The sequence below is a fragment of the Pezoporus wallicus genome, unplaced genomic scaffold (assembly GCF_028554395.1).
Source record: "Pezoporus wallicus isolate ANWC-B61680 ecotype Strahan unplaced genomic scaffold, APGP_CSIRO_Pwel_v1 contig_4191, whole genome shotgun sequence".
NCBI classification, from domain to species: domain Eukaryota; kingdom Metazoa; phylum Chordata; class Aves; order Psittaciformes; family Psittacidae; genus Pezoporus; species Pezoporus wallicus.
The window spans coordinates 5,380,638-5,405,933 of NW_026641383.1; the positions used below are offsets into that span (position 1 = coordinate 5,380,638).

A 25,296-nucleotide genomic window follows, 5' to 3' on the forward strand; every position below is an offset into this window, starting at 1 on the left:
CTCCACAGCAGGCTGTCTTCCTCATATTGCTTGTAGAGGATGAGTAGCTTGCTCACCTAGGCACCCATGGTTTTATGCCTAAAAATAGTTGCTGTTAATTCCCTCTTTTTCCTTAGATAGAATAAAAGCTAAGGGGTTTCTTTAGGGATTTTTGATTGGATTTTTTTAATTAGGAGTGATATTCAGAAGCCTGAGTGGTGCTGACTTGGAACCTCCCTGTAAACTAGGTACTTCTCAAAACTGAATGTGCTGCTATAAAAAGAAAGCCATCTCCTAAGACTTATTACAGATATCCATCTGATGACTGTAGATGAGCAACAGGAGTGACTACCAGCTCTTCCTTGGGAGTTGGATGTCTAGGAATTTATATTCAGGGGCTGAAAAGTATTTACCAGACAGCACCTGGTAGAGCTGGCTGGAAATCAAGGGTGGGAATCTTTTGCCTGGAATGTCTTTGGTTGGTTTCAGAAACTTTCTGCTAAGCTAGAAGAAGCTGTACGGAGTCTCTTGGCATGTGAGCTGTTCTGCTTATTGTCTAGTGTTACTGAAGGAGGTGGGCAAAATTAGCTCTGTTTTCAACCTAAGGCTTTAATAGTGTGTGGTAAAAGCCACAGGAGAAAGTATGAATCTGAACTCCTAAACCTTTTGTTGACACAACAAGCCTACTACTTCAACAGAAAAGAGCGAATACTGTGGCCCATCTCACACAAATCTTGTAGCTTCTTGTAGTGCACTTTGGAATGCCAGGTGACAGCCTCACAGGAACAAAATGGACTTCATGCTTCAGGAAAGAAAGGCCTTATAGAAACGTGCACAGTGCTGTGGTGGTGTGTTTTAATTGGTGAAGGGTATAGTGCTTGGGAATGGCCTCTGAGTCTGAGAACCTCTCTGCACAGATCTCTTCATGGGTTTTTAACATACATGGGATGTCCTATCAGTTGCACACAAGAAGTCCAGTGTAGGTGGTTCATATGACCTGTCAGTGATAGTCAAGGTTTGCTTTACAACCGACTACATTCAGTGCTATTCAGTGTGGAACCTGTGATTTTTGGGCCCTACCCCAGCTTTACCCAGCACTGGGGGACTTTTTGGTTCTTGACTATGGGGTGTTTTCTGGAGGAGCAGAAAATAGCTTGCCGTGTTAAAAATCGAAGATGCCTGAATTCAAAATGAAGGTCTTGTTTATAGTAGGATCTGAGAGGTTTTTCAGACTGGGTCTCTGTCATTTTTACTATTATTAGAGCTCATCTTTTTTCATGAAACAACTGCATTTCTGAAGCTACACAATGAACCCTTTCTTTGCTTTCATGTGCTGGAAGTACAATTGTCTTCAGACAAAATTGCCTCATTTCTCAGCAGTGCATTTGACCAAGTGCAGACATGTTCTTACATATGTTCCTGATTTGCATTCCTACTCTAGTTTTGCTGTCACATACCCATCTCTAGGTCACTTCAGTCACAGTATTGCACAAAGCTTTGCCTTTGTACCACATCGCTTTACTTACAGTCAGCTTTCCCATAGCTGAAGAGTAAGTCTTGAAGAGCTAGTTAAGGAAATCATTAGGACTGGGCATCATATATAAAGCAATGAGGACTTTTTTGATGTCCAGGATTTTCTTTTGCATCAGTTGCCACTGAATTGTGAGGAGTCTGAGACAGCTCTCTTTCAGAAAAGTGGGTTTAGTAGGCTTTGTGTAACTTCTCAATAGCTCTAGCATCCTCCCATCAATGCAGTCCTTAGGAGATCCTAGAGTGGATGCTTCCTTCCCCCCTCTACATTCCACTCCTCCTACGTTCTCTTTACCACATACTCTCTTGTCTTGCTTCCAAGAGTGGTTTGCAGTTAAATTCTGGCCCTGTTGAACTTGATGAGAATCACGCTTTGTTGGAGCCAAGATTCAACCTAAATGGTTTCCTTACTCTGGTTCTTGTCTAGATGCCATCTTGCTACTGTCGCTTCATACATAAAGCTAATGGGGCTGACACTGCATCTCAAACTGTGTCAAAGAGCTATTGTAAATTACTGGTATCAGTTGCATGTGAATTCCAGTTGGGCATAAGAGACTTTAGCACAATGTAAACTAAGCCATAGCTGGAAGTTGTCAGAAACAAAGACCTTCAAAAATAACTGTGGTGTCCTTGGCCACCCAAACTGCCTTGAGGAGTCTGGGCTTTTCTTGTTGTTGTTTGCTTCCTGATGCTGCATAGTTATAATTTCCAGGCATTGGAGCACTGCAAAGCAAAGGTGGGCAGTCAGAACAGCTCATTTCCCTGTGCCTACAGCCATTGATACAGTTGCCCACTGAATAAAGAGATTAATAGCTTTGAAACGTAGCCATGAGAAGTGAATGAAACCAGCAAACTCTCTTACAGCAGAGTGGAAGCTAAAGATGTACAGAAAGCCTCTCTCTTCCACTTCATTGATTTTGAATTGGTTAATGTTTCCTCAACCCTTTGTATCGAAGCACGGGCTTCCGAGTCAGCTGGTGTCAGAGGGGTTAGGGAGATGGCTTTCTCTCAAGCCTGGTTGACTGCTGCTTTCTATTTACTTCACCAGTCTGCTGCTTTGGGATTGCTTACTATAAAACTTAAAACACTGTCGGTGCAGGCTAAGAATGGAAGAGTTGTTGCGACAAAGTCTGGGTCAGCACACTTGTGTAAGTGCATACTCGCAGGCAGGAATAGGGAAGGGTGGAGAAATTTTAGTACAAGAAGGAACACGCCAATACTTCATTGTGAAAACTGTGGGTGATGGCTCATGGAAAGGGATCTTAAGCCTGTGAGACCTTACTTGAATTGAAATGTATGGTGGTAGCTTTGTAAGGCGTATCAAATGAAAGGCATTTTAGGCATGATCCAAAGAAAAATAGCAGCTGGTTTTCATCTGGGCCCTTAGAATAATAAAGTCCAGTGGTCTAATAAGGATGTTTCCATTTGAGTTCAGCCTGTGGTTAAGGGCTCAAAAGAGCCGGTGGTTGGAGTGAGATGTTGTAGACATACAGCAAGGACATGTTTCCTAATGAGCTGGCAGATAGGGGAGGAATGATAGAGCACAGGCAAGAGGAAAGATCTCTTTTCCAAGGCGACTGTTTTTCTGGTGCCAAGGACTGAAATAGCTGTCAGTGGTATGTTCCCAATGGGGAACAGGAAAAGGCTGGAAAAGCAAGAGTGAGTGAGTGTGTGTGTGCATGGAGGGGGGTGGTTTACAAAACTAAATTGAGCGTCATTCCCCTTTTCTTCTCCCCCTTGCAGGAGAAAAGGATTGAGTTGTTTTATTACGCGAAACAGGATGTCTTTATGAACAGAGTGTCGGTATTTGGGGAAATGCATTTGCTTTCCAACTGTGCTGTAGATCAGGGTGTAATCTTGGCAAATGCAGCAAAGCCATCCCCAGCACGCATGAGTGGAGCTCTAATCGCCTGACTAGCCCTATTCAAGACGAATAGATATGCATCTGCTTAAGCACCTCTGAGAATTAGTCAATAATCTCGTTGATGAGATCTAAGAGCCTTACACCTGCACAGTACAGGACATGATATTGCTCTGGATAGACCAGTATGGAAAAGTCCTTAGGCATCTGCATGACTTGTGAATGGGGTTTAAATTAATAAAGGCCTGCACGCATTTGAAAGTCTTGCACATAGATGTGGGGTTGGGGGCTTAGTGCCAAGGAATAATAAAACCTGATTTAAATGGAAAATAGTATAGAACCAGAAATACCGGAAGGTGAATAAGAAGTTGCCCTTAATTTCACACTGTAAACACTTAATGAATGCTCTAGTCCCATGCCAAGGATACCCTAAGAATGGGTAAATGCTTGGTGTGTGTGTGTACTGACAGCGGTCTGTGGTGGTGCAGCGAGTGCTTTGAGCTTTATTCAGAGCTGCAGACAAGCGGGCAGAATGGGGACTTGATAATGGGGATCTGAGGCTTGAGACGCCTGTTTTGGAAGTTCTTTTTGAAAGCTACAAATCAAAGGTCCTTAGCAAAGACATCTAAAAATATTTTAGATGAAGAACTGCCCGTGTGGCATCTTAAGGTTTACGCAGGAACTTCATTAGTCTTCAGCTCTGCCTTATGTAAAATCCCCAACCTTGCCTTTGTAATTGTTGGAAGAGCAAGTTGGACATCAGTACCTTTTAATTCTCAATGCTCAAACGTGCCGGTGCTTCTCACACCGCTTTCTAACACATCGTTGGCAAACTGCCCTTCTACCTTCTACAGCTGCTTCTGTCACTGGGTTATGCTCCCATATACAGAACAGTGCAGCCTGGTACTTACTGTTGTTTTTGTACTATGTCTGCAAGGATATTTTGGCTGTTTTATGATAAACTTTCACTTGACAGTCAAGTGCTTGCTAGCCGCAGGTCGTAAGGCAGCATCAGATCGTTTAAGTCGCAGGACCCGGCCTACAAAGTGAAATACCACAGATATATACAATGCTCTGAGCTAAGGTGAAGTATTATTATTTCAAGCCATAATTTAGACAGTTGTAGGGCTCTGAAAGCCAGAAGAGTTTTGCTGCAGCTAAATGTCAAGTACAAAGTGTAAGCTCTATAGAGAGTACCCAGCTCTACAGCACACATAAGCAGTAATCTGAGTGCTCTGCTTCAAGTTGTGGTAGTCCTGAATTTTTAGGGTCAGGTACCATCTGAGGAGAGAACTTCCATGGCATTTCTTAGCCAAAACATAGTGAGGTCACCGATGTCATCTGAATGCCAGAGTTGCTGGTTCTGGATTTAGAGTTTACACCAGAGTCCCGGAAGGCTGCAAACCTTTAGCGATGCTTATGTTCACTTTGCAGGCATTGCTTTATTAGGCTATTGTAGGATGATGTTTTCATAAATATTCCCCTTAAAAACAAAACTAGTACCATGAAAGGAGAAGCGAGGAAAATCACGTTATGTACCAATCTGTTGCAGCTAGAAGTAAAAGCAGCTGGATTTTCTTCAGTCATGAACTGTGTAATTCTTCCTGGATGCCCTTATGCTGCAAAAGGGATAAGTGATTGCCAGTGGCCTAGGAGTCCCTTTTGATTTCAGGCTTTGCTCAGTTTGATAATGCTGCATATGTGTTTCAGTTAATGGCTTGTAGCTCCAGGGCAGCCTTATCTTGCTCTCTAAAACAGAAAGTTAATAAACCCAACTAGCTGCCTTAAAGAGCCTTGCCTGTGAAGCTGGTGAGCTGTGATGTGGGAGGTAATGAAACCTAAACAGACTTTTAACTCTGACATCTCTTGTAAATTCTAGATCCCGATCGCATTATTGAGAAGGCATCCCACTCTGGCATGATCAACCCAAGCCGTCAGTGGCAGACCTTGAAACATAATGCAGGAGCTGCCCACTTCGAGTATCAGATCCGTGTGACCTGTGCAGAACATTACTATGGCTTTGGCTGCAACAAGTTTTGTCGACCGAGAGATGACTTCTTCACTCATCATACCTGTGACCAGAATGGCAACAAAACCTGCTTGGAAGGCTGGATGGGACCAGAGTGCAACAAAGGTTTGTGACGAATGCTCGAGCCCCAAATGATCAGCAGGCTTGGTTAGGATTTGAGTGTATTGTATCCAGGTTGCAATTGAGTGGTCAGTTTGTGCAGGGGTAATGGGACAGCAGCTCACTCTTTACACAGAGCAGTAGGGGCAGGACTAGCTTCTGCCATGTTTTAGTATCTTGGAGAGGTCTGACAAGTACTGGGCACTTAGCAGATGTGTTCGTTCTCTGATTATCCCCATCTTTGCCCTTGGGAAGAAAACCCAGCCCATTGACTTCAATGGGACTTCTGCCGCTGACTTCAAAAAGGATTTCCCCTTTGGTGCAGAACTTCAAGAGAAGCAGGAAGGAGAGACTTGTTTTAGGGCTGACCTGGCAAGTGTAAAGCTTTGGTGTCTGAAGAGTCCCAGGCTGTTTGTTCTACCTGAGATGGTTTGACATGTTTATTAGGGAATGGCAACTTCCTCACTAATTTCAGAAGGAGAAAGCAGGACTCTGAGCAGGAACAGACTATCAGCAGGTCTTGCTGACTGAGTTTACCTGCAATTTGAATTGATGCCCATCTTAATATCTTGTCCAGAGATACGTCTCAAAAGTAATCCTGGAGTAGTTAAAAGTTGCCTTGATGTAAAGCCAGGGAGAGTGGACCAGTCCATGTGCAAAAGACAGAGAAAGGAAACCTGTAGACTCAGAGTGACTTGAGCTCTCTAAGGTGAGACGGTTTCTCTTGAATAGAAGCAACATTGAACAGCATTAGGTACGATTCCCCTGTGACGCTAGCTGATGGATTTCCCATCACAGGGAGCCACCTACCTTGGTTTGCCTTCCAGTAGGCTTGATACGAGAAACTTACTAAAACCTTGGATTTAGTAGGATTACAGTGCTGGTTGGAGATTAAAACATTCCCACGAGTGCGAAGATGCAGGAAGCAGACAGCGTGCTGATACTTCTCTTTCTTTGTCTTAACAGCCATTTGTCGTCAGGGATGTAGCCCCAAGCATGGCTCTTGCACAATTCCAGGAGAGTGCAGGTAAATGCCCCCTCTCCCTCCTTGTTTCCCTCCATCCCCCCCAAATAATTAAACAAGTGATGCTAAACACAATAGGACTGGGGAGGGAATGTGGTTTTGGAGTCGTGTTTTTGACCAAGGCACATTATTCGTGCTGACTTGCCCAGAATAAGGGGGGAGCAGGCTTTTAATGCACTGAGAATTTTAAGAAGCTTTTGGTTTGTGAAATGGTGGCGCTGGGAGAAGATGGGGGTATGAGATAAATCGCGTGAATGCTGCCTAATGAGCGCTAACTAATTGTTTCTGCATAAATAGTGCATATGTTTTGTGAGTACTTTTCCCCCCCACAAGCCCGATTAATAGGCTTTTTCAACTACAAGCTTGAAGTACAGTGTGGCTTTTCTCTCCCCTTCTCCCTTTCAGTCTTTTCCCCCTCCCTCCTTCCCACCCCCTGGTTTCTTCCATCAGTAGGCAAAAGTCAAGCATTCTTTAGAATGGGATTAGTTAAATCTCTCAGTTCCTTTACCATTGTGAGCCAGGCTCCGAGTGCTGAGAGGTTAATAGCTGGGATGAAATCTTGTCAGTAGGCTCTGATGAATGCAGAATTTTGCTCCCATGCTTTGAAGTCCATTCTGTCCTGGCAAGGATACAACGAAAAGCAGAGTTTATCCATAACCCAGCAATTAGGTATTTGGAATACAGCATATTTATACAGCACAGGGAAACGTGTTGTTCCCTCCCTTACAAATACAGGGTTAATGGGTATTAAATGTGACAATTCCTCATCAGCAAACAGCTTGTAAGTTGCTGTGTGTAACCCCTTATCGTACCTGTTTACAGGTGATAGGGAAGTGAGGGCTTCTGAGGTTATGAGATACTGATGCTGAGTAGGAAGGGTTAAAAATGAAGCTTGGGAATTCAGGGATAAAACTCACAAATCTGAAGGAACAGAAAGCAGATTTTCTGCCTAGCAAACCTATGGTTGGATTCTCTGTTGCTGCAAACTTTTGCTTGAAGGGGGCTGCTTTTCTTTCTGGATAAGCTATAGTTCAAACAAGGACCAGGTCTGGGGTGTCTAACACACTATAGGAAATCAGCCTAAATAGACACAGGGGTTCATTCTTTCTCTGTCCCTGTGTTCTGTGCTTCAAAACCAAAACACAAAGTCATGCAGGAATGTTCTGAGAGGAAGGTGGAAAATAACTTCATCCTCTGCAAGAGATGTTGCAAAGTGAAAGTCAAGCCACAGGATGGATGGGGCCGTCGTAGGTTGTGCAGTGATTTCAATGTGTAGCAGTGCTGGTATAAGCTGCTTCACCCTCAGAAGACCAAATCTAAAGCTTTTTTTAATTAGAAAAGGAAAAAAAGCCTCACAAGGAAGTATTGGGGGGCCAGATGGTGAGAGGATTGTATCAGTCAAGGCTACCAGTGATTTGTGCTTCTGTCATCAGAATAAACATGCCTTGTAGAGGTTGCTGTCTCCTAGTCAGAACAACAGGCTTTGTTTCCAGAGTTTTTTCTTCCCTTTCTCTTTCTAAGTCTCTTGCCTCCCACTCACTGCCCAGACATGCACTAGTGCTCTTATTTACTTAAGGTGCAACTTTCCCACACTTGATTTGCATAGTCTTGAAACAATGCTGTCCTTCTGGTGCTTTCAGATAACTTCTGCTTGCCAAGTTAGACCAATATCTTTAAAGTGAACACAGAAACAAGATTTTATTCTCTTTTAAGTTTTGATGAGTCATATAGCCTGTATGTTATAAATGCAACAGAGGTTAAAAATAACATCCCAGCAGAAACTGCTCTGGGTTCTGGTACAATAGACAACTTGCAAACATTCCTAAAATATCCTTTTCCCTTTTGGTGCGAGTCACTTTCTTTAATGCAGGCCAGCCAACAAAACCATATTTACTCATGAATCACTAAACAAGGAAAGTTAACGTTAAATTTCTCATGAGAAACTGCTGCATACATATTATTAAATGAGAATTATTACCATGAATCTTATTTCTGGAATGGGTATCTAACTCTTTTTCTAATGCCCGTAGCCTTACCCAGCTTTGTTTGTTACACTTTGAAGCTGATGTTTGAAGAAAGTTGTATCTTTGGCTCTAAAGCTCATGGTTTTTTTTTCCTCTGTGATTTAGATAGATATATCTATCTATATCATTCTTAATTACTTGTTTCTCTTCACACTTGCTTTAAGGAAAACAAGCATTCCTTTGATTTGGCAGAAAGGAGTAAAAGTCTCAGTCTGGATACCTGTTTTTGCAGGGGAGGTCCCTTAGTTTTGCTTGCATGCAAGCTCACAAGGGAGTTGCTTTGAATGCAACACAAATTAAAAGGGGATGTTCCTGAATTTTGATCTTTGTGCCTTCTTACTGTATTTCCTACACAGAAGGATTTTCCAAGGGCTGCTAGAGGGAGGTTGTTTTGCCTGATCTGGGTTTCTTTCATGTTCTTTGCACACACAGACACATAAGTCGGCCTAGTGCTTCTTTTTAACACACGAGCTAATAAGATTTTCCCATTGAGTTTGAATAGGCTGCTATTGAAATAGCTATTAAAGAAAGCACTTAATTAGGATGCAGTTTGTCACCTGAGGTTTCAGAAGGGAAGTCAGACTTACCACTGGCTGTGTGTGATTACCCATTGGATAGATCCTTCCAGCTTTTTCCCATGAGAAGAAATCGGCAGCGGAATGGTGGGGGGTTTCACAAATAGAAAGCTTAGCTGACTTCTGTGCAGATGAGGTTTGTTTTCATAACTTAGTGACAGCTTAGTGCATAATTGCTGCTGATCAATTACTCTCAGGACCTGTTAATGAAATACAGGACCTCAACAAACCCTGGCTTTTTACTTTCAGCTTGTTTTCCTTGTTTCTATCTTTAGATTCACTTTAATCTGAAGAATCCTTGCTCTGCTTGGCTAGTGAGAGCTAAATGAAAGCCAAAATGAGCTTTCCCTTAAGGGGGCTTTACTTTACAAGAACATCTTTGTTTTAAGTAGGAATTCAGGTAGCTCACTGGTAGCAGCAATACATGATTTCAATAATAATAATAATCATAATCAGTTCTTCTCCAGACATTAAATGAAAAGCTTTTCAGCATTGGATGTGTGTTAGTTATTCCATGACAAGATGCCAGCATGAATCAAACTGAAATACTGACAGCTGATCTTCTCTGAGTCCATGTAAAATCCTGATGGCTGCTGTTCTCTTTCACTTCTTCTGTGGCCCAGTCCGTGTTTGCAGTGTACATCTTCCAGTTCAGAATAAGGTTATATTCTGATAGAGCAGAGAGCTCCTGGTGCTTTGCTGCTGCCTTGCCAAGGGCTCCGGGTTGGTGTTTATGGTTTTGTTTGTCTTCCTGCAAACCCAGCCCGGCTGAAATGCCTGGAACCTTGTATTCATGGGGACCTCTGCATAACCATTGTTTCCACTGACTTTTTCTTCTCCCCCCTCCCTCAGTTTATAAAGCACCCTGTCAAAGTCCAGAGATTGATTTGTAGTGCACACCCACCCTCTCTGCCACATTTGTATGAGGCTCCAAAGGAGGAGTATTGTGCTGAATGGCCTCATGCTGGTTCTCTCAGAACAGTTATTCTTTTGTCAGGAGGCCGGCAAGAGAGACCTTGGCAAAGCTACCATAATGTTTGTTTACAAGAAACCATCAAACAAACCTCCAATAGCTTCTCCCCTCCCCTCCTCCTGCCCTTCTCCCCCACCACCCTGGTTTCTCTCCAAGCTTTGGAGTTCCACACTCGCATCTACACAGGGTGATTCTAACGGGGTTTTGGGTTGTTTCCCTATTCTGACTTCTTTTTTCCCTCTCTTTAAACGAAGGTGTCAGTACGGATGGCAAGGCCAGTACTGTGATAAGTGCATTCCACACCCGGGATGTGTCCATGGCACTTGCATTGAACCATGGCAATGCCTCTGTGAAACCAACTGGGGTGGTCAGCTCTGTGACAAAGGTATGCTAATCTTGTCCATAACCCAGTGTAATGCTTGTGTTTTAACACTGGCAAACTCCGCGTGGAGAGAGTGTGCAGAGACTGAGTGAGTCCACTGGAACGTGGTGTTGGCATTTGGCACTGTTAGCATGTGTCCTTAGCTTCTCCCTGTCCTGCCCTGCAGGATGTGGGTGGTTGTGTTGTGTAAAGGCTCTGGAGTAATGGAACAAAGCACGCATGTGCTGATGTTTCTGTTGCTTTTCAGCCATGGGTTTAATGCTCCTCACCTCTTGCAGATCTGAACTACTGCGGAACCCACCCGCCCTGCTTGAATGGGGGTACCTGCAGCAACACTGGCCCTGATAAATACCAGTGTTCCTGCCCTGAGGGCTACTCGGGACAGAACTGTGAGATTGGTAAGTGTGTGACGCTGCCACTTGGTAGTTAATCCTCGCCAGCTTTCAGTGGCTGGTTTGGATATACTTCATGAAGTTGGGAAAAGCTCCTTTTCCGGTGTGAAGATGTCAGGGCTGGCTGCGAAGAGCCAGACTTGCTTGTTCATGCTTCATCATGAACAGCTGGTATCTCTGAACATCAGCCTTCTGCTTACTGGCGGGATCACTGCAAGTACCTTACCTTGCCTGGCTGTGACTCAAACAGGTGCAAGTCAGTGTGGTGATGAATTCAGCATGGAAGATGGTTCCTGCTGTCGAGTAGCTTTTGATTTGAGGTTCTCACAGCAGCAGTGATGGTGTGTCCAGAGGGAGGGAGCAGGGGGGTGCCTTGTGGTCACTGCTACAGATTCTAAATGCTGTGTTTCTGTCCCGGTGCAGCGGAGCACGCCTGCCTCTCTGACCCTTGTCACAATGGAGGAAGCTGCTTAGAGACGTCTCTGGGATTTGAGTGTGTGTGTGCACCTGGCTGGGCTGGACCAACTTGCACTGATAGTAAGTGCTGGGAGAATAGCATTAAAAATGTCCTGCTCTGCTGGTTTACACCAGTCTCTCTGATCCCTGATAAACTTAACCTTACCTAGCTTTAGCATTGATTCTTGGCATCCATTTATACCACTGTGCATTCTCTTCTCCTTTGCTTATACCAAGACTTTTGTTAAACACCAGGGGAAAGAATAGTCAATGGCTTCTTGAAAGAAGTAGAACACTGAATTATTGTAGCATGCTGGCAAGCTGCTTAAAATACTGTTTAGAGAGGTTTGCTGCACCAAAATATAACTCCCACTTGCCAAAAGGCCACAGGTGTAAGCTTCTTCCCCTGTGCTTTGAATCCCCTTTCACACTGCTGTGAAATAACAGGAGGCTTTTGCTGAAATCAGAGTAGATGTAGAAATCGGAGTAGACACAGTCTCAGCCTCTCTTTACTCTGCTTTACAGATATTGATGATTGTTCTCCAAATCCCTGTGGTCATGGAGGAACTTGCCAGGATCTAGTTGATGGATTTAAGTGTATTTGCCCACCTCAGTGGACTGGCAAAACGTGCCAGCTAGGTGAGAACTGCTCTTCTCTTCATCCAGTGTTGCTCTGGGGCGAGTGGGGGGAGATAAATGCAAAAGGGATCATAGTTGGGCAGACAAAGGGTGGCTGTGCCCTTTGCATTAGGCAATGGTTTATGGTTTTGGAGCCTATGGGTGTATTGTGGCACATGGAGAATATTGTCAGTGTTTGCAGGACTGGGGTCTAGACCGCTCTGAGTGGTTTCCTTGTGTTGTCATTTTGATGTATGCTAGCAGTTAGAGGAAATGGTTAACTAAGGCAGAGAGACATACTATAAACCACAAATGAACTGAAGTGAGGAGGGTGCATGTGTATGCCTTCCACTCCCACCCCCACACGGATTTCTTCCTTTAGCCTGTGAGAAAGTTGCTGTATCTCTTCAGCCATGTCAACTCCTCCAGACCAAGGAGTTCACAGCTGGGTTCCAAAATGTGGATGATCTCATGAAGAATGAGCTGTCTGCATTCTTCACACAACACACTAATCCCAATGACCAGGCTGTAGCACTCCTCCTTTGGAATGCTCACTTGAGATGTGTGTATGGGGGGAGAAGGTTGCTCTTAATGAGTGGCTGGGTGTAATTATCAAATAATTAGCATAGCCTATATGTTCTAATTGCAGAGAAATTGAAAGAGACTTCAGAGGCTGATGTATGGCTGACTTTTGTTTGTCCAAGTCATGCTAATCCATGCTGTGTATTAAAAGTTCCCCTTAGATCTGACCAGAGGGCTGATGACTGCTGTGAAAACCAGCTGTAGGCTGTTCTCCCTTCTCCCCCTGCCCTACAAGCCCTGCATTTGACCATCCACCTTGCTTTTCCAGATGCGAATGAATGTGAGGGCAAACCCTGTGTCAATGCCAACTCCTGCAGGAACCTGATTGGCAGCTACTATTGCGACTGCATTACTGGCTGGTCTGGCCACAACTGTGATATCAGTAAGTGGCTGTATTCTTGGTTTATTAAAGGCCAGTTGTGTGTGTATGTGTTTAAGCCACCGAGTCCTAAGCTCGGATTTAAGCATCAGGCAGAGCCTCAGTGGTTGATGTTTTCAGAAAGGGAGTAGTTGGTGTGGAATGAAAATACACAGCTTTATCAGACTTGTTAGTCCATAACATAGTTATATTCTGATAAAGTGACTAAAACAATGATGTGAAGTTTCACTGCCTTTAGTAGAAGAAGCACGAAAGGTTCCCACCCATTATAATAACCTTATCTTGAGGAAGGCATGCAGGAAACTTGACAAAAGCTTTATCTAGCTGCAGTTTTAGAGAGGCTTGAACTCTGTATCTAGAGTAAATATATTTTTTGCCTTCTAACCACAGTAGTTTTATTGCAGATATTAACGACTGTCGTGGACAATGTCAGAATGGAGGATCCTGTCGGGTAAAGCCACTTTGCTTTATTTTGCTTTCCCCAAGACTTGTAACAGTAAAACATTTGAGACTAAACAGCCATAGTGTGGCAAATAGCAATTAGCTGGGATAAACTCATTTCTTTGACCTGGGGGGAGGACCTGTGTCATGCTACAGCGTGTCAGGGTACGCGGGTAGAGCAGCAAGGGCAAAAATGATATAACTGCAATAAATGACTCGTTTTCAGTGCCAGTGTCACCAGTGAATGGGCCGGTTGTTGTGCAGATTACCTGCTATAAATATAGATACTCCATATCAAAATGTGGGTTAATTTATCCTGCCTGGAAATTAAAGAGTGTAAGGCAGTACTGGGGGGAAGCAGGGGGAGTGAGTGTGTGTTTTATTTCCCACTTAAAAAACCTCTTGCCTTGTTTGGACATAGTAAGAGCATTTTTGTTTGTTCATTATGGACTGTTGGGGGGGAGTTGTGGTTTGGGGGTTATTGTTTTCTTTAATAAGAATATAACAAGAGGGAGGAAAAGCCTTAACTCTAGACTTTTGTGTTCCTTCTTCCCAGGACTTGGTTAATGGTTATCGGTGTATCTGTTCACCTGGCTATGCAGGAGATCACTGTGAGAAAGACATCAATGAATGTGCAAGTAACCCTTGCATGAATGGGGGTCACTGCCAGGATGAAATCAATGGATTCCAATGTCTGTGTCCCGCTGGTTTCTCAGGAAACCTCTGTCAGGTAAGAAGCATGGGTGAAAGGCAGGCCCTCCGCCAGCAGCGTTCCTACCGGCACTCTGGGTCTGTACGTTGAATGCCTGGCACTCAGTGAACCATGGGATAAAGTTGTACTTGATATCGCTGTCAGTCTGCCAAGAACGTGCTTGATTAATATATACTGGGGGGGTGGGAAAACCCACAAACCCCCTGATGGGTTGCTGAGGATTCCTTTTGAGAAGCAGAGTGCAAGCGTTTGCATGTCAGGTTTTGTTGCACGCTGTTAACTTTTGAGGGGCTGTTTAACATCAAGAGCGCTGCTGTCTGCTGAAATAGTTGCAAGTCGAACTAAACTGTGCATGATGAACAACTCATTGAGGCAGCAGATAAAAAGGTCAGATTCCACAATGTCTGCCTGTCCTAGTGAGGGAAGGTGATGATAAAACTTGTTTCTCTCTTCCCTGCCCCCCTTTTTATTTCCCTTTCCTTTCTGTGCACTGCTTACAGCTGGATATAGATTATTGTGAGCCAAATCCTTGCCAGAATGGTGCCCAGTGCTTCAATCTTGCTATGGACTACTTCTGTAACTGCCCTGAAGACTACGAAGGGAAGAACTGCTCCCACCTGAAAGATCACTGCCGCACAACCCCTTGTGAAGGTCTGTGTCGCCTTGCAGGTGAACGGGAATGACTGGCATTAGCTTCCACCCCTCCTCTGGCTGGAGCCCTAATGAAGCTCCCGTGTGTACTTGCTGGAGTAGCTCTTGCATAAAGACGCAGAATTTTGCCCTGTGCCTTATGCCACTCTTTGTGTGAGAAGATGAGTAATGCTAGCTTTCACATAGCCAGTATGATAAATACGGGCTATTTGAAAGGCAGTGTTACATCAGTGTGCGCAGAAAACACGTGTAGCAAATAGCCTGCTTTGCTGAATTTATTCCAGGCCACAGATGTGGTCCAGCGGTTGTCATATAAGATGCTGTGATTATTTTATGCACAAACAGTTGGAGCAGTCATTTTAAAGCAGCAGGCATATTTGGCAGTGTTAGTTTTACAGCTGGACACAGTGATCTTAAAGCTCTTTTCCAACCCAAATGATTCCATGATACGTATGTCTTTTAAACATCCATCACTGGAAATGAAAATGTTGCTCTGAGCTTAAGAAATCGGGTAGGGTGGTCAGTCCTCACCCAGCTCTCTCTTTTCTGCAGTGATTGACAGCTGCACGGTGGCGGTAGCTTCTAACAGCACACCAGAAGGGGTTCGTTACATCTCGTCTAACGTCTGTGGTCCTCACGGGAAGTGCAAGAGCCAAGCAGGTGGAAAATTCACCTGTGAATGCAACAAAGGATTCACCGGCACCTACTGTCATGAGAGTAAGAGCTGACAAGAGAATATATCTTGTGGGAAAGAGATTCCGTCCTTTCCTCCTAGGCTGCTGGATGGTTTCTTGTAGCACCGTGAACCTTGGAACTGCTTTAAGTTTTCATATCCCGCTTGGGCGAGGCAGATTGGAATTTGCTGGGCCTTGGGGAAAGTTCACAGTAATGAACCTTCTGGCCTTGAATTGTGTGTTTTTAAAAGCCTTAGGTATACAAGGGCTGAGGTAGTTAATGGTGGGGTTTAACATCGATCGTGAGGACTCCTGGGTTTGCTTTTGGTTTTAGCAGTAATTGTTGAGTGACAGGCTCATCGCTTTGTGCAGTTTTTCACCTATTTCTCATCTTGCTTATAACCCTTCCTCTCAGGGGTCTTAGCCAAGTAGTCTGCAAGACGATGATGACTTCTGGTGGCTGCTCTTCTAATCTGATTTTTCTTTTCCTTCTGTTTTGTTTTCTCCTCCAAACTGTTGCAGATATTAATGACTGTGAGAGCAATCCCTGTAAAAATGGTGGCACTTGTATCGATGGCATCAACTCCTACAAGTGTATTTGTAGTGATGGATGGGAAGGAACGTATTGTGAAACAAGTAAGTTATCATTCTTCAGCACACAGAAAGATCTGGGAAAACATCAGGAAGGAATGGCTGGTACTGTCTTTAGGATGACAGTGACCAGTACCAATTTGACATGATCTCTGCTTCAAAGGCCACAGAGAACAAGGTGTCTCTTTTTCCACCAAGTCCTAGGCTTCTGTATTGGAACGAAACCGGAGTTCTGGGAGCAGAACCTTTCTCTCTAATTTTTCCCGCTCTACCCTTTGGATAACTTCGAGTAATAGAGCCTTGGCATTAGCACCTGCTGTTTTGGGAATGGTGTATCTGCATATACCATACTTACACCCTGTCAGTCTCTGGAACAGAAGAGGAGCAAGTTCTTAGCTCCTATCCTGTGACTGGTAGGATAGTTTATGTAATTGGCCTTTTCACTTCTCATTTAGTGAAACAAGATGACAAACAAAATGAAAACAAACTGGAGGGTTGTGGTTGGAGTATTCTTCATCTCTGTGACAGCACTTAAAGCTTTTAAAATACAGACTTAAGTGCTTAATCCGTGATTGAAACACAAGCCAACGTTAGGGATGGGGCAGGCATCAAGTGCTTGTCAATTCTGTAAACATGGCTTAGCTCGTTTTCTCTTCTTAACATATCTAGATATTAATGACTGCAGTAAAAACCCTTGCCACAATGGAGGAACTTGCCGAGACTTGGTCAACGACTTCTTCTGTGAATGTAAAAATGGGTGGAAAGGAAAAACCTGCCACTCCCGTAAGTTCAGCGTTTCCAAAACATAGCATGTGTGCTCTGTTGAGGCTGCTTCAACTTGTTGCATTGCATTAAGAAAGCACCGGCATTAAGGGTAGTTCGGGTTCTCTACAGGTGACAGCCAGTGCGATGAGGCAACATGCAACAACGGAGGAACGTGTTACGACGAGGGGGACACCTTCAAGTGCATGTGTCCTGCAGGATGGGAAGGAGCCACTTGTAACATAGGTAAATACCCTGTGTAATCACCAGGAAGCAGATGCAGCGTGAAATCTGTGACCTCAGTTCTTCCTCTTGGCTCGGTTTCGACGCCTTTCCAACAACTCAGGGGCCAATCTTGTTTCTGTTACAGCGAGAAACAGCAGCTGCCTGCCAAACCCCTGTCATAACGGTGGTACCTGCGTAGTCAGCGGGGAGTCATTCACTTGTGTCTGCAAGGAGGGCTGGGAAGGACCCACGTGTACTCAGAGTAAGTTGTCTCTGCTTGAACTCTTCCAGAGTGTTGCATGATGAGAACATTAGCTCATCCTGTCGCCCTTGGAGTCAAGATTGAAACCAGAAGGGAAAGCTTGTTTGATGTAGGCTTTAGCATCACCTGAATCTTTGTTTTTAATGACTTTATGTGATAGAGCCTTGACCTGGGCATGAGAAAGTTGCAAATGAGCTAAGTGGAGACAGATGTTGTCTTGTTTTCTCCTGCATTCTTCTTCTAAGAGCAGCTCTGTCTGCTTCCACTTTTTTCCTCCCCCTTCCCATTAGATTCTTTACAAGGATCTCTTCCTGTGTACATGTGTTCCACAATGTAGTTAACAAATTTTGTGGTAGAAGCCTGGAATCAATTTAGTAGAGAATTTCAGCATATTTTTGTTAAAAGTTGAGCTAAGTGTAACTTGGGTATGAGGGGAAGTTTGATCATTCTTTACTGACAGTACAGTTGTTTTAGCCAAACTCTGCATATTTAAGTTGTCTGTCTTTGCTTTGCAGACACAAATGACTGCAGCCCTCACCCTTGGTAAGTTTCATGTGTTTCTCTTTCATCCTTTGCCTTTATTTTGGTTTTGAATTTTAGATTCTCTTTACCTGTAGCAGGTTTTTAACTTGCATCATGGCTTTTCTTTACAGTTATAACAGTGGCACTTGTGTGGATGGAGACAACTGGTACCGCTGTGAGTGTGCTCCAGGCTTCGCCGGTCCCGACTGCAGGATCAGTAAGTGTTTCAGTGGCGCGCTGCCTTTGGGTTTGTCTCACTTCCATCTTGTTGAGAGACAATCATCTTAATTGAGTTAAGTGGTAGATCAGATTAAGGATAGGTGTCTCTTGCATCCATACCCGGAGCTGTAGCAGATGTGGGGAGGGCAGGAATGGCCCTGAAAATGAAGGATATCATGAAGTCTGTTTAGCTGGAGCTGAAACCCCTTGGTTCAGCTGAGTGGGCAAAATGCCCTTCAGCACACTCTTCCCAGTCAAGAGTGTGTTTGTGTGGTTACGTTTCTGCTCGAGGTGAAAGCGTGCCAGCCAAAAACCTTGTCAATTAATAATCCACCTACAAGCCCCGGGGTGATGTGTGCACTTCCCTGTAATTTAATAATAATTACAGGTAGGAGGACACTAACACTTTTCTTTAATAACAGCCATGGAAATGGAAGTTTCATAGTAAAAATGCAACTGGAAAGGGGTTTGACGCTGTCTTCCCTTGGAGAATGTAGCAGGGGAGCAAAACTGGAGTATGTCAGAGGAGAGGAAGTGTGTTTGTGTGAGAAGGAATGTGTCCTTGCCCTTGAAAAGCTTAAGTAGCCATAGGGGTCAGGTTTTGATCTTCGTTAGTCCCACACAGCAGGAACTTCAAAGAAGTTGCTCTGGGCTTATACTGGTGCTGAGAATAAGCATCGATCTCCAAGCAGACTTAGAAAAGGAACACAAAGCTCCAGCAGGAAAGCCTTTTGTATGGTTTTCTGACGAAATAAAGGGATATTATAGAGTAACCTTTATTTCCTCTCCTTCCTTCCGCAGATATCAATGAATGCCAGTCTTCCCCCTGTGCCTTTGGAGCTACATGTGTAGACGAAATCAACGGCTACCGTTGCATTTGCCCACCAGGTCGTAGCGGTGTGGGATGCCAAGAAGGTACTTGTGGTGTCATATCTGGTCCTTGTAGTGAGGTCTCTGTAACTGCATGTTAACGGTCTGTGGTTGTATGGGGGTTGTGAGGGGTGCTCTTTGTTGTTTTCAAGGAAGTGTGTGTCTGTATTGAGTAAGTAAACTTTGTGATAAGATTAGGTTAATTTAGAAAGGTGTTCTTCCACTTTTTTTCCCTATTTTGAGTCTATAATCCTGTTCCATTTCTCTTCAGTCACAGGAAGGCCTTGCCTTACCAGTGTTCGGGTGATGCCAGATGGGGCCAAGTGGGATGATGACTGCAATACCTGTCAGTGTCTGAATGGAAAGGTCACGTGCTCCAAGGTACGGCTTTGCTGTGGTTGGGATTGTGAATCCTCCAAAACAGGATGATAGACAACTTGAAGGCAAAATGGAGGAATGTGGTGGGATACTCTTCGTGTCTGTCCTGTAACCAGTGGTTATTTATCAGCGTTTATTCTCTTCCAGGTTTGGTGTGGTCCTCGACCTTGTGTCCTACATGCCAAAGGCCATAACGAATGCCCAGCTGGACACGCTTGTGTTCCTGTCCGAGAAGACCACTGCTTTACTCACCCTTGTGCTGCGGTGGGTGAATGCTGGCCTTCAAACCAACAACCGGTGAAGACCAAATGCAATTCTGATTCTTACTACCAAGACAACTGTGCCAACATCACCTTCACATTTAATAAAGAAATGATGGCACCAGTAAGTAGCAGAACATAAAAGAACAGCAAAAGCTGGCTTGGAGGCAATTCTACCTCCTCTTCCCTTGAGAACTCTTACTTCAGGGCAGAAACAGAAACGTAAGTCTACTATCTGTGTGTTCATGTGCATAAAAACCCCCAACACCTCTTTTGCATCCTCCAGGGACTTACCACAGAGCACATTTGCAGTGAATTGAGGAATCTGAATATTCTGAAGAATGTTTCTGTTGAATATTCCATCTATATTACCTGTGAGCCTTCGCACTTGGCAAATAATGAAATACATGTTGCTATTGTAAGTATTCCTGGAATATCTTTAAATGCCTTAATAGTTAATTGCTTGGCTATGTGTGCAACATGTGGATCTTGTAAAAATCCAATTCTTGGCTTTGTCAGCTCTTCTTGTGGTTTAGTTTCCATCCCAGTTCCCTGTAAGAACAGGGAAGAAATCCTGGTTACATGTGCATACCTGAAAGCTACATCTGGTGGCAACTGTAGTAGGGGTAGAAAAACATGTTTCTGTTTCATTCCCTTGAGAGCTGCTTTTGGGAGGTTTTTTGGCTCTTTTTTAAGGATGGGGACAGAAATTTTGCATTATGAGTTCCTGCCCCCAGCTCTTAGTTTGTTTCTGGTGTGCTTTTGAAGTATTCAAAGTGCCAAGAGCCGTAACTGATTGTGAAAGCTTTTAAATAGCAGCTTACCCATGCATCTGATCTGGCATTTGGTATTAATTGTATGGCTTCTTCTGTAGTCTGCAGAAGATATAGGGGAAGATGAAAACCCCATCAAAGACATCACAGATAAGATCATCGACCTTGTCAGTAAGCGCGATGGTAACAACACGCTCATCGCGGCAGTGGCGGAGGTCAGAGTACAGCGGCGACCAGTTAAAAACAAAACAGGTGAGCTTCTCCTCCAGACCCTCTGTATGTGCCATGGCCAGAGCAGCCTTTCACAGCGGGGGAAGCTTCCTCACCTTTTGGATTTGTAGCAAGTCTGAGACCCTCAGCCTCTGGCTCTGATAACGGGGAGCACAGTAAGGAGGCTTTGTGCTGGAGTCTTGCTACTTAAAAAACTGAGTTCTGAAATTGCTTTAACCCAGTGGCCTGACCTGTTGAAAGGACTGCTACTCCTCTGTGCATGTCGGTAAGGCAGAAAGCAGCAGCTGGCTGGCTCTGGAAGCCCTCGTGTCACAGTTAGACACTATCAGAGGTGTCTGCTTCTAGCTTTCCACAGAGTGCCAGGCACGTAACAGGCATCTTACCAATAGCCACCAGTGAGACAGGAGTGGTTGTAGCAGGAGCTGTTATGTGGGAGCCATGGCAGGTGATGTACTGATGCCTGCGTTACTCCCACCAGCGATGCCTGGCTCTGTGTGTACAAGGTGAACGTTTTCCATGAGGGCTACCAGGCAGCACTCTGAGTTCCAGACTTGGTTTAAACGCCATGTGTTCTAAGGGAGATCCTCCTGAGGTCTGGATCCCAGTGGAAAAATAAGGCTTAAACCCCAAGATGTGTTTTGTTTGCAGGAAGCCTGGCGGGGAGCGCTTGGTTCGTGGTGGGGTTAACGCTGTCCTGTCTCTTCCAGATTTCTTGGTGCCGTTGCTGAGCTCAGTGCTGACAGTAGCCTGGATCTGCTGCCTGGTGACTGTTTTCTATTGGTGCATTCGGAAGCGCCGAAAGCAGAGCAGCCACACTCACACAGCGTCTGACGACAACACTACCAACAACGTGAGGGAGCAGCTCAACCAGATCAAGAACCCCATTGAGAAACACGGAGCAAACACTGTCCCAATCAAAGACTACGAAAACAAAAACTCTAAAATCGCCAAAATAAGGACACACAACTCCGAGGTGGAGGAAGACGACATGGACAAACACCAGCAGAAGGCCCGCTTTGCCAAGCAGCCAGCGTACACTTTGGTAGACAGAGATGAAAAGCCCCCCAACAGCACCCCCACCAAACACCCGAACTGGACAAACAAACAGGACAACAGAGACTTGGAAAGTGCACAAAGCCTCAATCGGATGGAGTACATTGTATAGCAGACGGTGGGGTGCTGCCATGCAGGGCCTTTAAGTATCACTAGAAAGGCACTCAAGAGCTTGTAGTTCTTAAACTGTTGTGTAATATTTGAGTCTGAGGCTATTATTTACTTAGAATCCCTGTGTTAATTTAAGTTTTGACAAGCTGGCTTACACTGGCAATGATAGTTGCTGTGGTTGGCTGGAATACCAAGTGCTGCATTTCACATCTATGCAAAACTAGTCAAAAGTGCCCTCGCGGAAATTCAGCTGCAGCTGATGCATCACGGAAACGTTTCCCAAGGTATCACAGAGCCTTAACTACTCCTCCTTCCTCTTCATTTGTTATTTTTCTTTTTCCTGCCAGATTTATACAGTTCCTTTCGAATGAATACATTTTATTTATATTTATTGAATTTGAGGTTTTTGTATATTGGTTTTATGGTTGACGTACAACTAGTTCTGTATTTGAAAGTGCCTTTGCAGCTCGGAACCACAGCAACTATCACAAATAAGTTTATTATTTATTTTTTTATTGTATTTTTGTTGGGGGCGGGGTGGGGGGAACTTGTCAGCAGTTGCTGGTAAATGAAGAATTTAAAGAGGAAAATGTGTCAAAAATAGAAGTTTGTATAGATCTGTAAATAATTCTTTTTTTATTAATCACTGTGTATATTTGATTTATTAACTTAATAATCAAGAGCCTTAAAATATCATTCCTTTTTATTTATATGTACGTGTTTAGAGTTGAAGGTTTTTGATAGCATTGTAAGCTTGTGGCTTCTCTATTTCGAATTTATTTCCTTGTTACATGTTGCCTATATGCCAAAACTGAGGTGTTCGAAAATAGGTTATTTTTAATAGGATGGGCTCCCAGGCCTTGATGCTGGTTTTTGTACAATGTCCAACGTTTGAAACACCTTCCATAGTATCACTTTAAGACTATTTGTAAGTACTGACTGAGGCAGTTTAGAGAATTAGACTAGAACATTCTTTCTTTTTGTTTTGCTGCTTTAGACTTGAAACCCGAGTGACAGGCAGATCATCTGCTAAGAAGCAGTTTAAGGGAACAAAACTGAGCTATTACTTTATGTAGAGGAAACGTGAGTGGTTGCATGTACTGAAAGTATCCGATTAGCGTGTGAAGTTGGGAACACAGCAATCTTCTTTTGTAAATTCTAATTCTTTGTTTTTTCTCACCATGAATATGTAATACTGAACCACTTGTAGATTTGACTTTTTTTGTAATCTACTGCATTTAGGGAGTATTCTAATAAGCTAGTTGTTGAATACTTGAACAGTAGAATGTCCAGTAAGATCACTGTGTAGGTTTGCCATAGATTCCACTGCCCGCCTTAACAAGTGAGGAAATCAAAGTGCTATTACGATGTTTAAGATCAAAAGGCTTATAAACATAGTCATCTCGGTGGTTAACCATTGAGATCATGAAGATACCTTGTATTGTGATATTAGTGTTATATGAAAATGCATCTTTGATGTGTTGTTCCTGGCAATAAATCTTGAAAAGTAATATTTATTAAATTTTTTGTATGAAAACATGAAAGAGCGTGGAGATTATTGAGCAGGGAGGTGCTCCTGCCTGCCACACTGCTAGGGCAGGGGCAGCTTTGTGCTTCGAAGACCTGCCACCCGTTTCCATGCAGTAGGGTTTTGTTAGCTGATTCCGTGTTCCCCCCCTGGTTCCCAGTCAGGTTGAAGGGGTTGGAAAGCAGCATGTCCCTTGTTCTCCATGTCTTTTGGCTAGTGGCCCTCTGTGTACTTCTAAGAATAGGAGGAGGAGGATGTGACTGGAATTGTGCAATCAGTTTACTTTGCATGAGCCAATGAGCTCCCACCAGATAGTAACCAAATGTACGTAGCTAGGCAGGATCCAAACTGCTGACCTGGATGGGAAAGGATCCACAGATGATACCGATTTCTAATGGGCAAGAAGTGCTTGTAAAGCATAAAATAAACTTTTAAACTATTCAACACAATGGCTTTTAGTGCTGAACCAGCGCTGCCCCTCCCACCTCAGAGGGGCCGTGTGTGCCGGTTTGCGTTTGCTCTCTGATGGGCTACTCCTATTTTAGCATATTTTCTTGATAAGGCTGCAGCAGTGTTTTACAGGAAGGTGCTAGTACAGAGCTGGAGGAACAATTTGCTGTGGGTAAGAAACTCAACTGAAACCCAAGCAGGGTTGGGTTGCTGTCTGTACTTGAGTTTAAACCAGTCACTGCAAGGTTATGCTGCTTCATACATATCTAGTAAAGTATCTCTATTTATGCACTGTGATAGGAATACAATGAACACTAAACAAGATGACAGCAAGGCATCTCTGCCTTGTAGTTTCTTTACAGCTGTCTTAAAACATCTGTTAAAATCTCTTTAGTGTTACTTCTTATTTCACACTCACTTTAACAGGAGATGTCAAACGCGCCACTATGCTGCCGTGACAGGGGACAGCTTTCCCTCCTCACAGTCACGTGCTGGAGAATCATCAGTTGGCTGCCTGCTGAATGGGAAGTCAACAACATTAGCTTCATCTGACCACTTCCACAATTCCTCGAACAAATCCCAGGGAGTATTTGTTTTCCTCTTTTTCCTTGACATGTTGCGTCCAAAAATGCCATTTAAAAGATAATAGAACCTTCCACCTGCCTCAGAAGTACACAGTGAATTCATTAACTAGATGCTTTCCTGTACTCAGTGTTGAATTAACCATCATCCTGGTGTCTACTGTTCATGTAGGTCCCCAATGACGCAGAAACCAACTACCTCTTCTAAATGACTGAAACATTTATACCTGAATTTATAGGAATAAATCTGTCTTCTATAAGGCTAATTAAAAAAAAAACAGGGCTTTTGCTAGTCCTGGGAGCTGGTATGTGACAGGCTACAGTGGAAACCTATGGAGGTGAATTCTCAATACAGACTTCATCATTTAACATAGTGCTAAATCTATTTAGGTCGCTGGAGGCTCCATGTAGAGCAAAACCTGGGCTCCTCCGGACTTGTCAAACCCTCAGTGCAGGATTCATTTATGTATTTCCAGCCTTTCCTGTGCTGTGAAGCACTGCACTTACTGTGCAGAGGTTTTGTTACAGTGGAGTTTCTCCATACAACTCATTTCCATTGCCACCTCCCAGTGTTATAAACCCACAACCACACAGGGGAAGGGAAGAGAATGCTGTGAAATTGCTGTAATATCTTTAAATTACATCCTCATATGTCAGTGGTAGCTTCAAATTTTACACTGGTGAATGAATGTAACCCCAAACCAGGCTTCCAAACCCTGGAACCACCACCAAGCTGGGCACTGGTGTATGAACTGTTTTCCACTGCCATGGAAATAGACACATGGAGCAGAAGGCCTTCCCGTTACAATACTAATTTTGTGTAACTTAAACTTTGCCAGTTCGCATCTTACTGCTCTGGGAAGATGCATTCTGTTTAGTCAGGAGAAGTTTCCTGCTGTTTGTGTTCTTTGGATACTTACTCATCTAAGAACTGGGAAAATGTGTGCTTCCTGAGCTGCCATTTAAACATGGGAGCTTTACAAAACAATAATGATGAAATTGCTCCCCTGAGCACCCTCAGCTTTGCTCTAGCTACAGCTAATGGAGCCTGTTGAATCTGGGTTTGGTTCAACTGGAGCTGAACACAGCCACATCAAAG

At 43.9% G+C, this 25,296-nt stretch overlaps 1 protein-coding gene and 1 long non-coding RNA gene across 2 annotated transcripts in view; one reads left to right on the forward strand and one right to left on the reverse strand.

Annotated features, from left to right (window-relative positions):
* The window catches only part of JAG1 (jagged canonical Notch ligand 1), a 35,742-nt gene extending 12,560 nt beyond the window's left edge, over positions 1–23,182 (forward strand). The window contains exons 4-26 of the mRNA XM_057423351.1: positions 5,250–5,504; positions 6,465–6,525; positions 10,349–10,479; positions 10,755–10,874; positions 11,292–11,405; positions 11,850–11,963; positions 12,793–12,906; positions 13,308–13,354; positions 13,901–14,074; positions 14,557–14,707; positions 15,260–15,424; positions 15,904–16,017; positions 16,642–16,755; positions 16,867–16,980; positions 17,105–17,221; positions 17,737–17,764; positions 17,875–17,960; positions 18,764–18,877; positions 19,104–19,213; positions 19,358–19,594; positions 19,757–19,888; positions 20,345–20,495; positions 21,182–23,182. Of these exons, the coding sequence (XP_057279334.1) occupies positions 5,250–5,504; positions 6,465–6,525; positions 10,349–10,479; positions 10,755–10,874; positions 11,292–11,405; positions 11,850–11,963; positions 12,793–12,906; positions 13,308–13,354; positions 13,901–14,074; positions 14,557–14,707; positions 15,260–15,424; positions 15,904–16,017; positions 16,642–16,755; positions 16,867–16,980; positions 17,105–17,221; positions 17,737–17,764; positions 17,875–17,960; positions 18,764–18,877; positions 19,104–19,213; positions 19,358–19,594; positions 19,757–19,888; positions 20,345–20,495; positions 21,182–21,639 (3,221 nt within the window). The 3' untranslated portion in view covers positions 21,640–23,182. The remainder of the gene's footprint in view (positions 1–5,249; positions 5,505–6,464; positions 6,526–10,348; positions 10,480–10,754; positions 10,875–11,291; positions 11,406–11,849; positions 11,964–12,792; positions 12,907–13,307; positions 13,355–13,900; positions 14,075–14,556; positions 14,708–15,259; positions 15,425–15,903; positions 16,018–16,641; positions 16,756–16,866; positions 16,981–17,104; positions 17,222–17,736; positions 17,765–17,874; positions 17,961–18,763; positions 18,878–19,103; positions 19,214–19,357; positions 19,595–19,756; positions 19,889–20,344; positions 20,496–21,181) is intronic.
* On the reverse strand, positions 4,699–24,104 carry LOC130606805 (uncharacterized). The gene is made up of 3 exons (XR_008974056.1): positions 24,035–24,104; positions 7,031–7,141; positions 4,699–5,119 (listed from the first exon to the last, which is right to left on the reverse strand). It is a non-coding gene; the product is annotated as an uncharacterized LOC130606805 (long non-coding RNA).
* Between the last annotated feature and the right edge of the window lie 1,192 nt (positions 24,105–25,296).